General features: G+C 43.2%; 2 protein-coding genes across 11 annotated transcripts in view; one reads left to right on the forward strand and one right to left on the reverse strand.

The window, feature by feature from the left end:
• LOC144003042 (uncharacterized) overlaps nucleotides 1–21,866 on the forward strand; it is a 365,050-nt gene that overhangs the window by 90,740 nt on the left and 252,444 nt on the right. For all 5 annotated transcript variants that reach the window (XM_077498802.1, XM_077498803.1, XM_077498804.1 and 2 more), the window contains one exon: nucleotides 5,924–5,997. The gene's annotated coding sequence lies outside the window, so the exon portion shown is untranslated. The remainder of the gene's footprint in view (nucleotides 1–5,923; nucleotides 5,998–21,866) is intronic.
• pcdh7b (protocadherin 7b) overlaps nucleotides 12,891–21,866 on the reverse strand; it is an 84,086-nt gene continuing 75,110 nt past the window's right edge. For 2 of the 6 annotated variants that reach the window (XM_077498796.1, XM_077498795.1), the window contains exons 3-4: nucleotides 17,648–17,666; nucleotides 15,841–15,985 (exon numbers count right to left, since the gene is read on the reverse strand). In XM_077498796.1, the coding sequence (XP_077354922.1) occupies nucleotides 17,650–17,666 (17 nt within the window). In that variant the 3' untranslated portion in view covers nucleotides 15,841–15,985; nucleotides 17,648–17,649. Of the gene's footprint in view, nucleotides 15,986–17,647; nucleotides 17,667–21,866 lie in introns of all 6 variants that reach the window. The other 4 variants (XM_077498793.1, XM_077498791.1, XM_077498794.1 and 1 more) reach the window with 3 other exon arrangements.

Here is a 21,866-nt window from a genome sequence, read left to right on the forward strand (position 1 = left end):
TTTCTTATATCTTTACAAACGCGAATCATATTTGAAAGCGCTCCGTGCGAGCTGTTTTGAAACCGTCGTCGTCGTCGTCGCATGTGCTTTGCGCCACTTTCACCTTCCGTCTTCTGCTCCTTCTGTTTGTCCTTCTGCCAGTCTCGCACGGAATTAATTCCCTTCATTTCTTTTTCTCCGCGTTCTTCGCTGCTTAAACACTTTAGTCGGAGAACGTTTTGGATGATGAACTCAGGGCAGCGTTTTTCTGCTCAAATCGCAATTGCATTAGGCAGAAGCCACTGTGCGGCTATCTGCTTCACTTAATGCATGAAAATATATTGTGAACTCTCACAAGGATGATCAATGCGTGGAAGTAAAGTGAGAAATGTTTTAACGAGATGAATGAAAATGAAAAACCATACAAAGAAAAATAGGGCAGTTTTTTGCTCTTCAACTTTATGAAGTCCGTTCCTTGTTGCTCTCGCTTGATATTACGTGCAAATACTTTCTTACTGTTCAGTACTTCTCTTTATGAGCACTATATATATATATATATATATATATATATATATATATATAGTTTTTAAGCAACTTGAATGGGTGAATTCTGAGGGCACATTAAAATGAGAGAAGGGACAAACGGAAAGCGAGATGGAGGGAGCAGATCGACAGCACAGCTTGGAGACCAGCGTGGGGCCAACGCTTGTTACTTTTTTTTTTTTTTGCAAGCGTCCTTTCCACCGGCGGGGGCTCGTGACCGCTTACCGCACCTGAGCATGTGCGGAGCGCGGCCTCGAACCACGGGCCTCGGCGCCTCTTTAGCGGCCAAGCAATCTGCTCTTTGAGATCCGCACAACTGCCCGACCGCCTGCGGTGGAACGCGGTCACGGAGGATCCGAGACAGTTGGAGCAAAACGGTCACGGTTTGGTCCTTAGGAAACAATTGGCAAGCGTTGGCTAGCTAGCAGGCAACGCTAGCCTCCCATTTACTGTATGTCCACACCTCTGAAGAGGATCCGGAGACCCTCGCGTCGACTTCTCTTTTCCCGGCACAAAATGCCTCAAGCATATCGGCTCGGGATGAACAGCGGTTTGAATTCAATCTGCAAGAGCAGCTTTGGCACGGATGTCGACAAGCAGATTGGAATCAAATAAGTCAGATACAAATACAAATTCATATTTTTTTACAGAATAAGGTTACTATTAAACTACTCATTTGTTCTTGTTAATTGAATTAAACTGAAATTAAAAAATAAAAGTTGGCCTTTAAAGCCATGATCATGGACGAGTGCAGATGTTTCCTTGGCACCATTTTTCCGTGTGTACATTTTGAGCTGTCTTGTGGTAACGTTTATTGTCTTACTTGTATCGTTCATTTGCTTGTTTTGTCGTGTTGTCGTCGTTGTGGTTTGTCGTGTCGTGAGCTTCATATCGTGATCTCGTGTTGTGGCGTTTGGATATCGTTCACATTGAGTTCCTCCACATATTGACTCGCTTCACAAGCATATTACGTTATAAGTCATTTGAACAATTTTCTTCCGAAAATTCTCCCTTTATTCTCAAAACGACACCTTTGTTCTTGAAAGCACGGGTACCCAAATACAAATTCTTAAGGTGCCACAAATATATCTATTTTTTGCAATCAGGCCACATGCAATAATCCTGTAATATAATACAAAGTGTGAAATGAAGTGCAATTTCCATTTTGACAAATGGAAATAAAGAAACGGAATAAAAGTGATTTCAATTTGGTAATGGTCGTTATTTTGTCATGTTGGTTGGAAGTAGAATGAATGTACATTTTCAGTCCATTCTACTTTGAATTGCTTCTTTTCACTTTCCACTTTTCTTTCAGCAGCACACTTGACTCGCACCACTTTTTCCAATATGGGCTTCTATAGCTGGCAAAGTGTTACCAATATGCACATTGCACAGTTCGGGGGTTACAAGTGGGCAGCCCAGAGCTTCTGAAATATATCCTGGAAATGTACAGCAGGTGTGTACATGTTGGCCATTGTGAAAGCCAAATGGTGGCCGATATTTGCACTGCTTCGTTCTGGTTGCATAAAAGCAAGCGCGAGTGTTTCTGTGTGTTTGTACCGCTTGTGCTTGGCCAACTTTCTTTTTTTTTTCTTCTTGTGTGTGTGACTGTGGCAGTTTGGATTACAGTTCTAACCTTGTTGGCCTTCCTTCAGATGGCGAAGCTCCTCTGACGCAAAGTGTCATGGGCCAGCTTATAATTAACGCCGCCTGCCAAATGGCATTCTATATTATCAAGGTCCTGACGAAGTCTAAGGAAGTGGCAGTCTTCTTGTTGCTTTCCTAATAAGGTCACCATATGGCATGCTAAATAACTGTTATTTCCACCATTAAAACGCAACATTTAGTTGTGCTGTCATCATCCACCGCGTCATGCAGTCTGCTTTAAAAAGGCAAGAAAGAACCACTTGGACAAACTAATAACACAAAATACATTTGGTAGTTTCATCATTTTTTTCTCATGAATTTTGCCTAAAAATGATACTGCTGACTGAATATCGTGAGAACATTGAACAAAATGTATTTCAGTCATGTTTTTATTTTTGCCCATTACAACGAAACCTGGCATATCGACAACAGACATTGTAGACTTTGACTTGATCTTAGTATGGTTTGTTTACAAAGTCACATTGACGGCTCTCCCAAAGGACGCATTCAAGTTGCTAGAACGTGTTCGTGGATGCAAAGCGCTCTTTTATTTCATCCAGATGGAAGGCTTATTCCATAAGGAGCAGTTAACTCGCACTAATCTTGGAAATTTGGATATTACTGGTAATAGAGGTCTAAATTGCATTCTTCTAATAATACCTTTGCCAATCACAATCACACGCGGCGGATTAAGGTAATGATTAGCAGCGGGAGCCGTTTAGGTTGAATGTCACCTCTGCAGGTGTCAATCTCAAAGGTTCAACATTGATGGAAATGTTGCGTGGAACAAGCCGCACTGACGGATGACAACTCAAGGCAGAAGGTAGTAGTTGTAGTTGTAACGATTTGGACATGCTCGACGCTTCGACTGTGGGCTAATTGCAAGAGAACGAGCGGAGGCGTTATTGCCAATTCGATCCGAGCTCAACGGGGGGCCGTGCACGAGGTTCCTTCATAGCCGCCACACGTTTGTCCCACTGTTGCACTTCCCCTGTCATTATTCTGTTCCACAATTACCACTCCTGAATATTTGGCGCAGACGGTAAAAGATGAAAGTGACAAAAAAAAAGGCTCGCTGCATTAAGGCGTAGAGACTCCGAGCGCTGTTTTGTTCGGCTGGATTAGCTTGTGTAATTATACTTTCCCTGCAACCTCCCCTCACGGTGTATTGGCCAAAAACTTCCACATTTACATAACCGCCCTATAGAACGCCTTCCACTTTGCAGTATAATCACAACGTCTGTTTAAATGCTTTCTTTTCTTTTGTTTTGTTTTGTTTTGTTTTAGGCACAGGCCATTTAGTTAAGTGCAAATCTCTTCCTCATTATGATTATAATAGTACAAAATAAATTGCATTGCTCAACAGAGACCTTTTCATTCCAAATCCTTGCACCGCTAACGTCATCTGGCTTCTTGTTTTGATCCAAGTGAGCAAGCGAAGGTGCGAAAGTACTCGCGCTCGGTGCATCGGTAGAAGTACAGATACTCGTGTACAAAGAGGAGATCTCACTTTAAAAGTAAAAAAAAAAATAGCCAACTGACAATTTAAGGGTGGGCTGGCTGACTCCAAAGTAAAGTGCATAATATAATATAATATTTTTAAATTAATAATGTATATAAAAAAGGTTTGTTTTATGTAACAAAAATAATCCCTTGATGAGAACCTAATAAAATTAAATAAAAAAAACAATGTTTGGAAAATATGTAACAGTTTTATGAATAAAAATGATACGTTTCAATGTGTATTATGTATGTCCAATTACGTTAAGTGATCTTTTTTTTTTTTTTTTTATGTATACAGTATTTTTAAATAACTCAAACAATTTAAAGACTGCTAAATAAAACAATAAATAAATGCATGTAAAATATGTATGATTTACTAATAAAAATAATTTATCTGAATTAAAGGACAATTTGTATAAGATGGTGTAATATACTGTATGTAAAATATTGGCTAATTATTTTGTTTACATCAAAATAATTAACCAAATATTTAATGAGACAATTGACATATTGAAATATATGAAACAATGCATGCGAAAAATGGAAAAATACTTTTACTACTAAAATGCCATTATTTGTATTATTTACGATTAAATTATATTTAATTCACCAGTTTATGACGATAAATAACGATGTTTTATTTCATGAATAACCAATCAATCTGCAACAAATGGCTGCAAAAACGTATAAATGAATAGTTTTGATCAACATATTGTTGGAGAAGAAATCTACAAAATTACAAAAATGACAGCACTCTTGCGGGTCTGATTCCAAACTGAGCATTTCACAAATGGCCCTGGGTCCACACTTTGCCTACCCCTGCTTTGGATGGCACAAAGGCAACATTTTCCACCTCGAGCAGGAAAAGTGCCCATTCGACCCATTTCCCCACAGCCTTCTAATAATAACCTCCTCTGAGGGTCATTGGGGAATTTCATCTGGAGGAGATTCCCTTAAAAGCAGAGAAAAGACGCCGTCTGCATCTCCAAGCAGCCGATGCTCGTGCTCGGCGGGATGAGGGTTCAATTTGCTGAGTGTGAATAAGAGCAGCCCAGGTATGAGCCCTCCAAATCGTCACCCAGTGGTTTTAAGATATTGCGTCTTCAGTTTTTTTTTGTAACTTCTAGTAAAGTACTTGTATCAGAGCTTTTTTTTGTTTTGTTTTGTTTTGTTTTGTTTTTAACACGAGTATTTTTACGTTTGCCAGTTCTGCTTGTCAGCGTAACCCTCAACACGACTTGGAGAGACTCGCGTCCCTCGTTGGCCGAGAGTCGGAGGCTCTCTCGTAATGGGCACATTGCTCTCATTTGGCAGGTGTTGGGTGCGGGCGCTTTTCCCCGCCGTCTTTCATCATAACCCCTCGGGGGGATGCGCCGGCCGGCCTCCGATGCCGGGCACGCAGCGGGGACGTGTCACTGTGGAGAGAGCCACCCACGGCGCTAACACAATTAGGCAAATTGCTCTCTCCGCTGCAAGAGGAGAAGGTTAAGGCCACTGGATTCATCTAATCCTTAACTCGACATGTAAAAACGACAGTAGATTGGCTCTTAGGAGGCAAATAAATTCAAATCTTGGCTTTTTCACTGGAAGCATGGACCTTTGGTTTTCGATGATCGAGGCTACTAAATGGTAGTACTTGATTGATATCGTGCTTTTCCACCTTACAAGGCCCTCAAAGCACTTTACATTCGACTTCTCATTCACCGACTGATGCTCATGCTCTCATGCATCTCATGCTCAACGATGGCATGAGATCGAATCCACAACCTCTGGGTTGGGAGATGACTGCTCTAGCGCTGAGCCATGCCACCCCCTACTGTCTATCACATTCTGACTAAGGGCACAAAAACGTGAGGATATAAAATGTACACCCAAAAGAAGGCACGGCAAAAGCTCAGTGCCGCTCTAGAAAAATGTATCTGATGGTTATTGGAATCAACTGTGCAGTATGACATACCGTGTGTTGACGAGTCGGATGAGTCATCTCGGTGTCGTGGGTTTTTGATTGGACAGCAGTGCTCTCACCCTTGTCAGCATCTTGATGTCCACCAAGGTCGTAATTGGGTAGTGCTTCAGGCGAAGAACCAAAGCCAGAGGCGCTTGATTAGTCCCCGGAAGGCTTTGTTGTGTATCATGTAACAGTTCAATTGTTCCAGGTGGCAAAATAACATTCAAGACAATCAATTCCTCTAATCTTGTTGAAAAATCTGAAAGCCAAGTTTGATAAACACCACCCATTTAACTCCAACAGGGAACGTTGGGAACGGTTTTGAAGACGGCTCTACCACCGTCGGCCGTCTGATGCAAGCAAGCAAGCCTCAGGAGGTAAGTCGAACCGTACCGAGGGGAGGAGAGAAAAAAACAAAACAAAACAATAGCTTTTAACTCTATGTGGAACAAACCACTTGTCTGCTTACCTTCAAAGCTCGCCCACCTCATTCTGTGGTGAGCAAGCACAGCGCGATCACATTAGCACAAAGTCAAATCTGCCTTTAGTGAAATGCCAAGCCAATTAGCACATTCTCATTGTAGACCCCTCTTCCCAAATGGAGGATTTTGCATCTTCCACAAAACGATGATGCACACTAAAAGAGGGTTCAGATCCATTCAAACTACAGGAAGCCAACAGGGTCGAACACGTGCAAAAGTGTAGCGACACGACACATTCTGCATCGAATCAATCCGTGGCTTCTTGGCGACAGCAGAGACACAGACAAATATTACTCGGAGGGTCTCAAATTACACCTCAGGGATCCAAAGTGTCATGTTTGTATTGATTGTTTGGTGCAAACTGCTCTCCTGGCTCTTTTTGATCTCCCTTTTGATTATTTTGGTTTAATATCGCTTCCTCTGCCAATTTGACCCTAGGCCAGCGCTTGGCGAATCCCCAAGGTCACCAGAACAATCAAACATTTCCCTTTTTTACAATTGGAAGAGATCAAGATGAAAACTCTTTTTAGACGCGCTTTTGCATTTCACAGTTCAAGATGATTTATCCAAACAGCGCACTGCGCGAGTGTGCGCGCTCTGTGGCCCGCAGCTATTTTCCACATGGGCAACCGTGAAGTCATATTGACACTAAACATATGGTCGGCCCCGTTTGGAGATATACTTGTAGCCTCCCAACGTTTCACTTGTCTTAATGAATAATACCGTGGTGGATTCTGGCATCTGGAATCAGTGAAATCTTTCAACGGCACCAACAATGCTTTCATGCATGAATAAGTTTGCTGCATTCCTACATGCTGCGGCGGCGGAAGACGATGCTTTGTAATTTCATTTTCACATCGTGAGAGGAGGGATGGCCAAGTCATTCATGTCCAGTGGTGGGGAAGGCCTTCTCTGCTGACCTGCATTGTTCCGTCAAGTTGTATTCATTTATTCTCTTCATTTATTAGCATTTCTCTTGGCTGCACTGCATCCAGTACGAATGTGGGAATGTTAGACTTTAGTTCTGTAATTTGTGCATCTTTTGTCACAAAAGACATCAAGCTGCTTGGAAATGGTTTTGCCTTTAACATGCTTGTTTTTAAATGTCTTTCCCATCTCTGATCTCCTTCACGTCCTCTGGTCGATGTTTAGTTCAGCACAATGACTGCTTGTCACACTTTCAATAGGCTGACTGACGGATTCACAAGTTTGAAGATGTTCAAAGGAATTTGTTTATGGATGATCATTTCCACTTGGTGCAAACTTTTGTCAAACCTCGTCGAAACCCAATAACCACTAAGCTTCAGTTTAACTATTAAACTACAAATAAACTGCAGTATTCTGACATCAGATTGACAAACTCGGCCAAAGGTTCACAAAGTTTTCAAAAGAATTCTACTCAAGTGTGGCTCTAAATCAAAGTAACACAAGGTATCAGATCACCTTCCTCTCCAAAAGTCGGATGCCATATGCTTGTCGTCATTGGAACCCGTCGGCATGAAGTCCATCTTGAAGCGTACGTCTGCTGATCAATGGCGGGAAGCGAGAGTTGTGCCCGGGAAGTTTGGATGGACGTAAAGGTGCAAGTTCAGTGGCAGGCCAGATGGTCTGAAGCCAAAGTCACTTTCCTTACTTGGACTCTTGTCACCTTCTTGCTGCGCCTGTACGTCCAAGTGCTGAATAGGCAGTCTTGTGTAAGGGTCACCTTGCACTGGATTTGGTGTGAGCAAGGATTTATTTTTTGTGTTGTGAGTGTTTTACATTGAGATATTGAAATGGCAGTAAACAGGAAGAATCAAAGGTCGTATTTGCACTGAAGTGTTCCCCATCTTGTATTTGATTTTGTTGGGTTTGAGTCAGAAACATTCAAGTAAAAAGCCCCCTGTAGGCTGAGCCACTCGTATTAGCTTCGAGCATCATATCAGCTCATCTTTCCAGAAATATACCCTTGCAGATTTTCTCCATCCTGACATTTCTCTCCGGTATGTTTTGATTGACAGACTGGGAGTCTGTTTTTGGAGGTTTTTTAAGGTTGGCGCAGACAGACTGTCTCGACTCAATTTGATAATATTTATGGAAGTTTGTTGAGAGATAATGACTTGGAAACTTGAGAAACAACACAATAGCATGGTGGTGTGTGTGTGGTCTGATGTTCTGTTTTATTGGCCAAAGTGGGGAACACACATACCAACAATTCGGAGAAATGCAGGCATTGTTCTTTTCTTACAATCTGTCAGGGAGGATCAGTTCTCAAATTATCCGCAGTTGATCAAAAATCCTGAGTCACCCCTGTCTAAGTAAAAATGCCTTTGATTCAGAGACCAGACTGAGACCCTTAAAAACCGGTCTCGAAATCAAGACAACAGTAGCACAGACAGCCAAATATTTCCGTGTCTTTTCTTGTCACACTTTGAAAATCAATTCAGATGTACAATCTGTACGTTTGGATTTCTAGACCTAAAAGTGATGCTATCCACAAAATGAGCAGATAGATACTGATGACAGTGCAATACCAGTTGGGTGTAATTAATGCTCAGGTTATACAGGAAGGACATTGACAGCAATGTGGGTCATTTATCACCACTGGGCTCATTCTCGCCCCATTGAGCCATTGGAGGAGCAAGGCCGGCTGAGCGGAATCTTAATTGCCGGCTCAGCCCGGCATGCCTGAAGCCAAGAGGGACAAGACCGGAAAGCCAAACAGTCGGCCCGGGCCCCTCTCCGCCTTCCATTTTATTTTCCCCAACATCACTGTACACGTGTGATGTTGGGGAAAAGCACCCATACAGGCCAGATAAGCGAGTGAATGTGGCGTTAGGGGAGTCCGTCTCATCCACGGCGAGACTCGGGAGTAGATTACAGAACGCCTGAGGAAATATTTCCCAACCTCAGAAGAAGATTGACCAGCGGTATGCCCCAAGACAGACATTTAGACTCGTCAAAAAGAACACCGATTTAGCACAGAAGCTTGAAGGTTTACTTGGTAATAATGTCAATCATTTTGGAGGTAACAGATTTCATCTACCAACCTGACTTATGTACGTGTGTTTGAGTAGTTAGTACTTTAGTCACTACTATACACGCTGTTTCTTCTTTCCGGTGCTTTGGTTTGATTAGTCTGATAGGACTGTCATGCAAATGTGTCCATTGTGCCCTGAAGATCTTCTTTCCAAAGTTCCAGAGTGAACTAAGATCTGCCATGGACCTCTTCGCCCAATGGGACTGAAAAAGCTGTGCCTTTGCGTTCTACATAAAGTCTGCGATGTTCCTGCTCCCACGAGCAGATGACTGAATCGGACATTTGTTGCACGTACTTGGTGTCCAGTGCATGTCCAACTTTCTCCCCCTCCAGGCCACGTCTGTCTGTTTTCACCCCCGCGTTGACTCGCGAGGAGCTGTCACCAACGCTCCGGTTTCGGGCCGTCACTGTTGGGTGGCAACGGTTGCGAGATTGGCCGGCGTTTGCACGCAAATTGGCGGGTGGGCTGCCACGGCCTCCGCCTGCGTTGAGCTGATTGGCATGGCAGCGGCGGGAGCAGACGCTAATCTCGTGTGCCAGGTTGGAGGCCTCGCACGGGCTGCCGTTGCTTCTGCGGATGGAGACGTTCTTCGGAAAGTGAAGCAAGCCAGCGTTTCAAATGCTGCTTGACAAAAGGGTGCCCAACGAATATCTTGTTTTAAAAAGTCGAGAGAACAGTACATACTCAAGTCAAATCTTTTTGGAAATCTCTGTTTGAAATGAGTTACTTCCACCCACAGGTAATATTTCACACATCATGTTTGGATGTGTGAAGACGGCCTGGCCACTGGGATTTTGACTGTTCAGCGTCATCAAATCCCTGCGGGCTCATCACTCGTACGTTGGCGCATTACCGCCGGCGCGACCGTGCGCGCCCGTGCTTGTGTGCGAGGGACTCATTAGCGCAACGCATTTCTTCGCTGAGGGAAGAAGCGAGCCCGCAGAGATTTTGCGGTCAGGATGCGCCGAAGCGTCACGTAAACAACTCGGCCATGTTTCACCCCTCGAGTGTAGGATGGGATGACGCGTTGGCCGACGGAACGACACATTGAGATGATGATACTTTCCCATGTGTTCATCACATACGTTATGTCCTGGAATGACAATCGTATCGATCACGTGGATGCTAATTGTTAGCTTGTTTTCTATGTTAGCCTTCATGTTGCGGAGGCTATGTGGTATGTAAAAGTAATAATTACTATCCTGTTAGCTATTTTATGATATTTTTTTTACTTGGCGATACATAGATACTGTTATTAAAAAAAATACATACATAGAAAATTACTTAGCTACAACTGGTTAGCATCTTTACTTTATGTTGAGAAGCTAGCCATTACAAGCAATACATTTGCATTTAATCTTTAAAAACCGCACATTAACATTGAGTTAACCTGATCTTTAAGTTTTGCTTTTCTACAGCAGCTATATTTACAGTGCTAATGTTCAAGATGTACATAATTTTACACTGGTTTTCATATAATGCTCTATGTACCTCATGCAAATACCTGTTGATGAATTATTCACGAGCAACGTGTCACCTGCGGTTGTAAGGTTGCTTTGCAAATTCGCTGGGCGCATGTGGTTGGTTGAAAAGATCACAGAGGGATCAATAGTTGCGCAGTGTGAAGCTTGTCTATTTGTTTATGTATGAACACATGTTATTGTCAGATACAGTGATGTGCAGTCTAATGAAGGGATTCAGCTAGAGGTGGGAATCTTGGGGCACCTCACGATTCGATTGCGATTACGATTCAGAGGCTACGATTCGATTATAAAACGATTATTGATTTCCCCCCCAGGCAGCAGAAAAAAAACAATGTATTTTGGTGCTTTTAATGTTTTGTACATTAGTTACAAAAATAGTACAAAAGTCCTCTCAGGCCTAAATAAACTACTATTTCAGTATCAAGTTAACAGTTCAAAACACTAAATAAAATACTCAAGTCCTCATTCTGTAACAACAGCTTTTAAGTATATTCAGTCTTCAACAGAATAAAACATAGCATTGAGCAAAAATATATTATTTTTATCCACTCAAAAGTGCACTGAGGTATAAATGAAAGACAATGTGAACTACTACTTCAATACAAATGCCTAAAAAAAAAAAAAAAGTGCTTTCCTGCTTTTTAAGTTGTGTAAAGATGAACATGTAAACATTAAAGTTTCTCAGAGGTACAAAAAAATAAAAAAATAAACCTCAAGTGCTTTTCTGCTTTTTAACTTGTGTAAACATGAACGTGTAAACATTAATGGGATCGTTCGGCTTTTTTAACATGAATCTCAATTTGATCCTCACCTCACCACCCTTGTTCGTTCGTTCGTATCACTGCGCGGCGCCCTGTAAAACGCTAACCGACGCACTGCAGCCAGCTAGCTGATACTTCCGCCTCAAGTTGTTTGCCTTTCGGAGCAGGTCTGATCCCACGAAGAGGTGGGTTGGTCAGCTCAGCCATGCTTGTTGTTGTTTTGAATCTCGAGGCGTGAGTTGTGGATGTGTAATCTCGGTCCGTCCCAAAAAGCGTCCCGAAGACCGCGCGCGCTACTGCGTTTCAGTTCCGCGTACTTTTCGCTCGGGTCACTTTAGTTTCGCTTCCCTTGGCATATTTATATAATCGGAATTTGGACGTTTGTGAATCGTTCTCGATTGTTCCACGGCCGAATCGTGAATAATCTAAGAATCGGAAATTTTGCACACCTCTAGATTCAGCACAGATATAATGAATGTGGTATAGTTATTTCAGCAAAATTCAATGGCAGAATGTTGTTCTTATTTGCTCATTGGCTACCACCCATAGACATTAAATAAATACAATTCATAAGCATCCAGCGGAAAGAGAATAAAACTGTCAATACTGAAGAATTATTAATGGCTTGTCAAAGATTCTGAGGCAAGATGCTCAGGCTGAAATTCGCAATATGATTTGTCCTCAACATGGAGGTTTATAGCCACCATTTATACCTATTTGTTTATCTGAGGTCTCCGTCTGGGTTAATAATTGTTGGCTTTTTCATCTCTGGGCACCCCTTACACTTGAAAAGTGTAATTAAAGTTGGGTAGTCAACATTTGTGGCATTATTATTATTATTTTTATCAACTGTAACATATGTCGTCGTTATATTATGGACGCCTGCCACTGGCTATTTCTGCACTTAATTGTATTTATCTGATTCAGTCGCTGTTTTATTCATTAAAACAAAGACATCATTTGTATTCATTGCCCGAACATTAATAACATTCAAATTAATTCTAATTTGTCTTAATCCCCCCCCCACTTTTCTACTTAAAAATATGCTACCCGCTGTTTATTCCTGCGATTCACAATACTTCACAAGACAGGAAAATGAGCGACATTTGCATATCTACAACAGATTTCTTCGAAGCGGTGTCTTTACAAGGCACATGATTAAAAATGATCATGAACAATATTTCCTCTTAGATTTGGAAAGCTTCAGTGGGTCTTTGTGTAACAAATGTATTCTGTTCGGTTATGTGTTGGATTCTACTTTTTTTTTTATTATTCCCAAACGTTCATGATGGTGCTTATGAGTGAATTTTGGGGGCTTCTCAAACTTTCAATAATTGATATATTTTCCGGCACGTTGAGTCTCCCATAATGTATGTTTTAGCATAAAGAAAACTGTATTTTGTGTTCAAGAGCTTTTACATAATTGTGTATTTGCAATTACAGAAACATAACATATGGTGTTGTTGATTGCCAATGCTGGATGCATCTGAAGCGGAATGGACAGAGACAAAAACGCGTGAAGATTTACCATGTTATATTTTAATGTTTGCAGGGACAAAAATGACAAGCGATTTATTTACACAAACCTGTACAAAAGCAAAATTAACTTACATAAAATATCTCATAAATAGAAGTGGACTTGCGTTCAATACACGTTGCCATGTTCAGCTAAGCTGCGTGCATAGTGACTCATATATAACGATGATAAGTCAGGTTTCCTCGATTTCTATATCAACATCCAAGTCGCAGGACAAATAGCAATGGTTAATATTACAAATCTGCTTACACGTTGTGGATACTTCGGGCTGAGCACGCACCTCAGGCAGCGGTGGAGTGGAATTAGAATCAGTCGGCCCCCTCAACAATGAGCAGGTGAAAGTCTCCAAGCTTTTTTTTGCCCGCCCAAATACCACTTGACCATTCTATGCCTCTAAAGTCAATCCTACAGCTTGTTTCATGCAAAACACTTCTGATGTCTTACACACTCGCTTGTCAATTTATCTTACGCAGCATCAACAAAAACAAGAGATTAGAATGAGAATTTTGATGATCTCATTCTCAATCAAGTGGATCCACAACTACAATTTTTCGATGCAAGTGGCCGATAAAATTCCAAGCGAGCGCGTGCACATCGGCGGAGCGTGACAAATAACCCGTTACATCATTATGATCACGACCAACAAGCAACTTTTGGAACGTACCCGGGATCATTCATAACGCGTGACGCTAGTAATGGACATTTCAACAGGAGATTTAAGAGCAGTTCAAATTTGGCTCACTGACATCTGACCGGCGAATCCTCCGGGAAGCCTTCCACAGCACGTGCGGAAAAGTGTCCCCAGTCCGTTCCAAGCCAACGTTGAATCATACCGATTGGTATAAAAAGGCACAATTGCAATTTTGCATTCACTCTACATAGATTTTTTTCGTCTTTGTTCAGAAGCACTGAAGATATACAAAGTGGCACCAGAAAAAGGAAAGAGAAAAAAAAGTTCAAATACAGAGTACAATTTCATGATCATCTCTACAATTTCAGCCGTCGTTAACAAAGTGATGAAAATGAAATCCTTTGTTCAAACACTGGGAGAATTTAGTGCTTTGTGTGATCTGAAATACCCAAAAGAGAAACCAATGTACTAAGTTGTACTACATGGCTAATGTTTCATTAGTTATAAAGTAAGCAAGCAACAAGGTGGAATCCAATGTTACAGGGGTATTTTTTGTACATTTTGTCTTATAGTTTTTTCTTCTTCTCATTAAGCGAAGTAAGTTCCATAAAGCGTGCAGTAAAAAAGTAAATATTCACGTATACAATTGAGAAGTATAGGAGCACTGTCTTTCCGACGACGAGAAGTACTTACAGACGATAGAGAGCCAGAATGCAGAAATCGCAACTCCATTCAATCCCATTGGTTTTGCTTCACATATCAAACGGGGGGAAATTCAATTGACAATTTAAAAACACCACATGGAATGTTTTAAGTTCAGTGTCTGGCACAAAACACAAAGGCTTAAAACGTAAAGTCAATTATCGCATTTTTGATTGTTTTCCGTTTGCTTGAGCTGATTCTTACATTCATGCTCAAAAGATGCCGTGGACTCCCGAGAGCGACATCTAGTGCTTAGTAGGACCATTGCATGTGCATTACCTTTGAAAGAGGAATCATTAAAGTAAAAAAATCTAATAAAAAATCAATGAATGATCGATGGTAAATGTTTACATTATGATATTTATTGCTCAGTCTGTCCCACGATAAAAGTTGTTTAAAAAAAAAAAAAAAAAAAAGACGACAGTTTTCACACCAGCACACCATCATGAACCTATTGTTGTACTACCTACAGTGTAGTCTATACATGTGCGCATCTGGCCCATACACGTGGCACTTTTCTATTATTCATTTTAATCTCCGCTCACTTGCTTACCAGGAATATATCTGCCTCGTTAAATTCATGAATCGGTGCGCAGTCTGCAGCCCAGATGTTCCGCTTCGCAAGGGGGCTCGGCCTCACCAATCATAACCAAGAGGCGTAGAGAGGAGGGGCGGGGGAACGTAGTCCCAAGTGTTTCTGTACAATTTTTCACGTCACCGTACGGAGGTGGACGTCAGCAGAGTCTTGGCAGAAGAGATTGTAAAGCTTAGTCTTTGCCGACATCTGTTGTTGTTTGGCCTTGAGTCCATGGATGCTCCAAATGATTGCGACTGATATCCATTCGACTGTTGCAAACAGTTCCAAAAGAATAAAATAGTCAAATCCAGACACATTTTGGAGCAAATCATACTCATTTTTTTGTTCCCGTTTTTAGTTTTAGCAGGAGTCTCAATGTGGTGATGGATGCGGATGCATGCATGTACTGAACTGTCACATCTGTGTCAAGTTGGTTATTCTACAGGTGGGATATCGGGCAGCAGACCGCGTTGCAAGAGCCCAACTCGCCAGATTGACATCCCAGTAGTAGCGCTTTAAAAAACAAACAAACAAAAAGGGCCACCGTCTTTTACATTTTCGTTGTTGAAGTCTTTGGAGTCCGACCTCTTTCGGTGCGAGGGGGTGGCAAAAACAACTCGAGCCGTATAAGCTTTAGTAGTGTTCTCCTTCCCGCAAATTTCTGATCCAAAAGTCGCGTCGGCTTACAGGTAAACCTCCCGTCGGGTCAGAGTACCGCAGGAGGTGGGCTTGTACTCCCCGGTGGGCGCCATTGGGATCTCCTCGGTGGGATGTCCCAGCGTCTCCTCTCCGCCTCCGGGCGAGCCGTAAGACGGCGAGCCGAAGGCCTCGTAGGAGGAGGAGGAAGAAGCCATCTTCTTACTAAGTAGGTTGCGATTGCGGTCTCCCAGCATGTGGCCGGCGGCGGGGTCTCCGTTGGCCATGGCGGCCATGGCGAGGGTCTCTTGGCTGCCGGGCTGCTCTTGGCTGCTGCTGCTGCTGCTGCTGCTGCTGCTGCTGTTGCCGCTCATGAAAGTGGAAAGCTTTGGTTGTTGGGGGGTGGTGGTGGACTTGGATGGCCGCCGCTCGGGCGACGTGCGGACGGGCATCCAGCAGGAGTCCGAGTGGCCGTACTCGTCGCATTCCCGGGTGCACTTGCCGGTCATGGCTACGTCAGGCAAAGGCCGCGAGTCTGCCGGAGAAGAGAGAACAGAACGGCGTTAGGACCTTGTTTGTTTTCACCAGCGTTGGATATTCAAAGATGAATGGGTTCTGTAAATAGCTAACGCTTGACTGTCTTAAGTGTTAATGCAGAAGTGAGAATCTGCCTTGGTGTGTACGGTTGGGGTTGTGCAGACTCGTCCAGTGATTCTCTCTGTGGAACGTGAAAGAATCACTCAATTAAATGCTCAGTACATCCATTAAGTACAGTTCACTTGTTTTAACTTTTTAAAATATGTTCGCATTTAATCTTTAGAGCAGTTTGTTTTGTTTTGTTTTATTTAATTTAGGTAAAATGTTCAACTTATTTTGAATGCGCAATGCTTTTCAATTGAATCATTTCCGTAAATTTTCTCATTTTCTTCAATGAAACATGGAGTTTATGTTACAATATTAAATTCTATAAATATAAAGTTTTAGAACCACTATACTAGTCGATTTGTCGACTATTACATTTAGCGTGAGATGTCTAGCCGACCAGTTGCCGATCACGCAAAATGGCTCCCTCGTTGGTACTAGCTGCATTGTTTCAGAACTGCTATACTAGTCGATTTGTTCATTATGGCATTTAGCGCTTGATATCTATTTCAACCTATATTGGCATTAGCGTCAACCACTTGCACCCAGAGGCAAGTTTGCTGAATGAAATTAGTCTGTCACCTGATTTCATTTGTCTTCTATTCCAATATGTGCAACTTATAAATTGCATGCAGAACGCTCTACTGCGGTCCAAGTTGCTGCTCGTTATTGTAAAGCATTTTATTACTGGAAAAAAACCAAACAACCAAAAAAAAAAAAACCCGAACCGACTTTCCTTTCACCATATTATTGTCAACTTAAAAAAAAAAGGATGAAATGATGCCACCACGACGAACCGCTTCGGCATGTGTTATCAGTGAAGGTTGGAAGTGACTTCATTTATTTATTCTGCTTGCAGCACTAAGCTCGCATAAATAAAAGCAATGTTTTGTTTTCGTGCATGCCACCACAGCAAGTGCAACAACACAACAATGAAAAAGGAGACAACTCCGCCGGCTTGGACAGCAGCCGCCAACTAAAGAACGGTGGCGTGAATAAGGGTTTGAAATCATGTCATGCTTCAAAAACGTGTTTGTGCTGAGGCGGCGGGGAGGAACAATGAACAACTGAAGACATCAATTTGACTTTTATTGATGTGGGCCGAGTCGCGCTGGAGTGTGCGAGGGTGTTTTTGAGAGACCGCTGCCCTCCTTCCTTATCTGGTGATTGACAGCTGGCAATCATGTCTTGATCTAAGTAGCTTTGCAGATTTGTGTGGCTCAAGCGTTCTGGTGTTCTCTTAATCCACTAATTAGGGTCTTAACCAATTACGGCTTAGCGATGACCTCAAGATTAACTATTGTATTATGAGACGCTTTAAAAGACTTCCCGGTGTCACTCGCAACAAAAACACCAAAGCGGGACGGTTGTCGGTGACGCATCGCTCGCAGAGTGGACAAGTAATAGATGGATGTGTTTTGTTTTTTGGAGATGTTTGTTTGATGTAGCTTGGTCATGAAAGGATGCATGGGAAATCAAAATCAAGCAGCGACGGGGAGTGCAAACCAAGCCAAGCATGCCTTTACCCAAAACAAGAGTTGGTATCGTGGCTTACTTTTAATGCTCTTTTTCTCCTGTAAAAGAAAGAATACAGAACAGAAATCACTTGTTCTGTTTGTCACAAAGAAAGTACTGCATTGATAAAGCGGGAGCGGATATCCAAGCTATGCAGAAGACGTGCGACTTAGATCGCGGGGAGGACAGAAAAGCACGAGCGGTTGTCTTGCATTTCTCTTGAGTGCCATTCTGTTGCTCCTAATCCCTTTCCAATGGAATTTGAGTCGAGGCTTGACCAAGCATGGAGCCGAACCCTCACGAAACGACTTTCACTTGACACTTTTATCATTAGCGGATCCGTCGCAGGTGTTAATGAATTCTAAGTAGCCAAGTGCGCGAAAGTTAAGATGAGAGAAGTTGACAAAATCGAGAGATGTAATGCAATGACATGATGGATGGTTGTGTGGCGTCCCCCGCATCCGCGACACTCCCCCCAAAGACGGAGACAAGCGGACACTGATTGTCTCGCTCATTTAAACCTACAGCCAACGCACACTGCAAATCTAAATCCGGGTGCAACTGATTGCTCATCCGATTGACTTTTCAGGACAACTCAAGTAAAAATGATTTTATTGTCAGCCCCCGTTGAGATGAAGATACGACATTCAGTCTGCTAGAATTGTAAACTACTAAAAGATGAATATGAAACAATCCGTCTTTTTGAGCCATGTGACTGTGGTTTTTTACATCTTGGCACCAACTAGTTGCAGGCCATTTGTAACCTCGAATCATATAACAGAAAAGTGCGAACCCGCTCTACCGAGTTAGAATTTGAAGTGGATTTCTCAGGGTTGCTTCCATACAATAATCAGGACATGGCAGACAATATCAAAGAAAAGCCTTGCGAGGACTCGCATCGCAGAAAGTGCTCTTTTGTCCCATGCACAATCAAGCGCCGTATGACACAATGCGAGCGGGGTCGCAAGCCTCGCTGCACCACTCAAAAGCCAAGCAAAGGAAAGCCCTCCCTTCTCTTGCAGGTTTTACCCCTGGGGCGCAGGCCGTATTTTAGAAACTATCTCTATCGCCCGGGGGAGGAGTGCATTCAGCCGAGGGGAGGCAGTCCATTCATAATGGCCTCCAATACAGCCCATTTGCCCTCCTTTAGCTCAGAAACGGGCAGAGTTGCAATGGTGGAAAGAAGACGGATTGGTGTAAATCATTGTAGTCACACGAGTGACAATTTTTGCCTTCTTCCATCTGCCCCGAAGCAAAAAAATGCAGGCCAGTGAATTCATGCGACTGCAGAAACCTTCGCTCGTGCTGAGCGTCTTTTATGGCGCTCGGCCGTCCGTCAGTTAAGGGTGCACAAGAAACACTGCGAGGACAGCGAGAAGAAGAATTAAAGGAGAGTGACAATGCTCCCACTGTAGCGGGGTCAGGGCCTGGGAGAGGCGAAGCAGCAGATTGAGCAGAGACGACAGCATGGCTGCCTCTGGGCCGTCATAGGCCAAACACGCTGCCAAAAGAGAGCAGCGGGGAAAGGAGACTTGCGGAGACGGGATTGGAGGAGGAAGGATCTGGGACGGAGGAGGTCTGACTTTGACAAGAGACAATCCCGGCATGTTCGCCAATGTCTTCTCATACATGGTCTTATCAATCCGTTTACTCGTACTCGACACTTTGAGGTTTCGCTTTATCCAAACAACAGTCCTGTTTTGGGGCCAGATCATTTGAGAGATTTCTAGTCAGCCCTTGCTAATTGTTTCTTTGTTATATTAAGTTCATATGCAAATCATTTAAAAAGCTAGAACCTGACACCAATCGCTGTACCACATTCCTATTTAAACAAGACTGTGGTGGTTTTTCACATTAGATTAGATTCCACAGCAAAAAACTTGAATGGGTGATTTTGTGAACAAAGGTAAACTCCACTGTGCAACAAAGTCCTGTCTTTTGGGCCAGATCATTAGATTTACTCCAACTCCACCCAATTCCCAAGAAAGCTTAGAAATGCTTTCACCTCCAAATGTAATTTACACGCCTCCACATGTTTGGGATTTGAGGGCAAAGAGTAATAACGGACTGAGTTGAGAAATCGCACGAGAAGAGGGCTTGTCGAGAACAAAGCTTGGGAAATGCGCTCGCGATTGCCTGGAACCTCTCATCAAAGCTCTTGTGCTCAGATGGATCTATTTGGCGCGGCGGAGCAATCAGTGGCAAGATGACAGCGTACATTGCCGAGTGTCGCGCAGATTACTTCAAGCCGCCGAGAGAGCTGAGTGAAATATTTATTCTGCGAAAACCAACTGCCACAAATCCAAGGGAGCGTCACTTGTGAAGGGAAGAGACGTGCGAGGGAAACCGCCTTCTTTGCCCTTTGCTTCACATTCTCACTTCCAGAAGTGGCGAAAGGCTCACACTGTGGAAATTACACAAAGAAATTCCCACACGTGTGGAGTTGAATGCAGCTAAAATTGTTCAAAAAAAGGAAGTAGCCAGGATGGAGCCCTGAGGGTTAATTCGGTGGATGTTGGCAAGTCGTTATGACCGAGACTCGTCTCCCCTGTACGTGACGCGTCCCCAATGACAGACGATCGGCGTCATCAAAGACGAGGCAGGCGGACACGCGTTGGCGGCGGGAAAATACACAACACGAGGCGGCCCTGGGGGCGCAAAGGAATCCTGGGAAACGGGGCCGGCAAAAAGAAGAAAGAAGGGCCAAGGGGCAACAATACGTTGTGGGAGGTTCCTGAGAGCAGAAAGGGGGAAAAAAAGGGGTCCTAAATTAATAATGGCATGACAGACGGTTCAGACAATCCACACAAAAAGAGCGAAATTTGTCTTCCCCCCACCTTAGACAATTAAAGGAGTGACGGCAGACTGGCGGCGGGAACGCAACGGCGCTGCGGGGAGACGTGAACAAAAAGCGAGTCAGTGGTGACCTTTTTCAAAGCGCACCCGAGCAACGGCATGAATTGACAGCGTTAACGTTGGTGCGAGAATTTGGGACGTAGCTGTGTCGATTGCCAACTTGATGCTGGCATGCCGGCATACTCCCCGGCAGGAACAGACACACATCCATACCAAATGAACAACAATTGCTAATTGCTGAGATGACACATGTGCAACGGTGGCTGTTGTAGTTCTAAGACTGACCTGTGAGAGGCAGCATGGCGCCATATGGCCAAAAATTCCACTGAAGAAGAAATCGAAGGACATAGTCTAACTGTTAGCTTGTTGATAACGAAGCTGTGGATTTGTGACGGTTTCGGAGGCGTCAGAGGGCCAAGAGAGGGAAAATGCTCATGATTGTCGGGAATCTCGAGAATCAGAAGCGTCATATGAGATTAGCACTGGCAAACTGGCATCCTGCCAAACGAACCTTGCGATGTGAGTGCATTTTTTCTTTTTTTTTGTTGCTTTTGCCAGCCACAGACAATAAAACACAATTTCAGTTGAGAAAGCAAACACAATATGCATGAAGCGTGTTTCGAAAATGGTAGGGCTTTCTGTGCTACTCTTGAGTTGTGTGTGTATGTGTGCGTGCTTGCGCATATTAGACCCCAAAACTGCTGTCTTCGGAACAGAACATGTCATTGCTTCTCTTTCCCCGTTGGTCTTATCACCCTCGGCCAGGTTCTCTCGCACAATAGCCACTTTTACGGCGGCAAATGGTTATTTGTCAAACTCTCATTTCTATTAAACCGTCCCTTGAAAATGAACTGGAAAGACCAATTGTGCTTTTCGAGAGCCATCTAAATCAATGACTATGAGTCATGAAAAAACATGATCTTTGATGTGTGACATTTGATATGGTAAACATAAACGAGTTATTCCCATAAGCATTCTCTGAAACGTGGCTATAAGGAGCAATGATGGGTGCTGTGTGATGAGTTCCATTCATAAAGACATGAATTCTTTATGACGAGGCTGTAAAGCACCGTCCTAAATGGTGCAGGGGTGCCGATAAACTTTTGTGCTCTACCTCCAAAATTGTTTTGCGGGTTAAAAATCTCTCTTGGCTCTTTTGTGTTTAGCACACAGCTTATTTGAGCTCAAAAGGCTCGTCTGTTCAGATATTGTAATGAGATGACACTTGCCCCAGGTAACCTAAAAAATGATCACACAGGCTCCCTCAAGGACCGACGCCAACGGAGAACGTTGGAAATAAAGCGCATCAGTCGACTTTGCGCTGATGAAAGCGCTAAAAGGATGTGTCAGTCAGCAAGTAGGTTCATCTTTAATGTCTCCTTGAGCCTGACCAGTGTGCCCTT

Source organism: Festucalex cinctus, chromosome 16 (assembly GCF_051991245.1).
Source record: "Festucalex cinctus isolate MCC-2025b chromosome 16, RoL_Fcin_1.0, whole genome shotgun sequence".
NCBI lineage: Eukaryota > Metazoa > Chordata > Actinopteri > Syngnathiformes > Syngnathidae > Festucalex > Festucalex cinctus.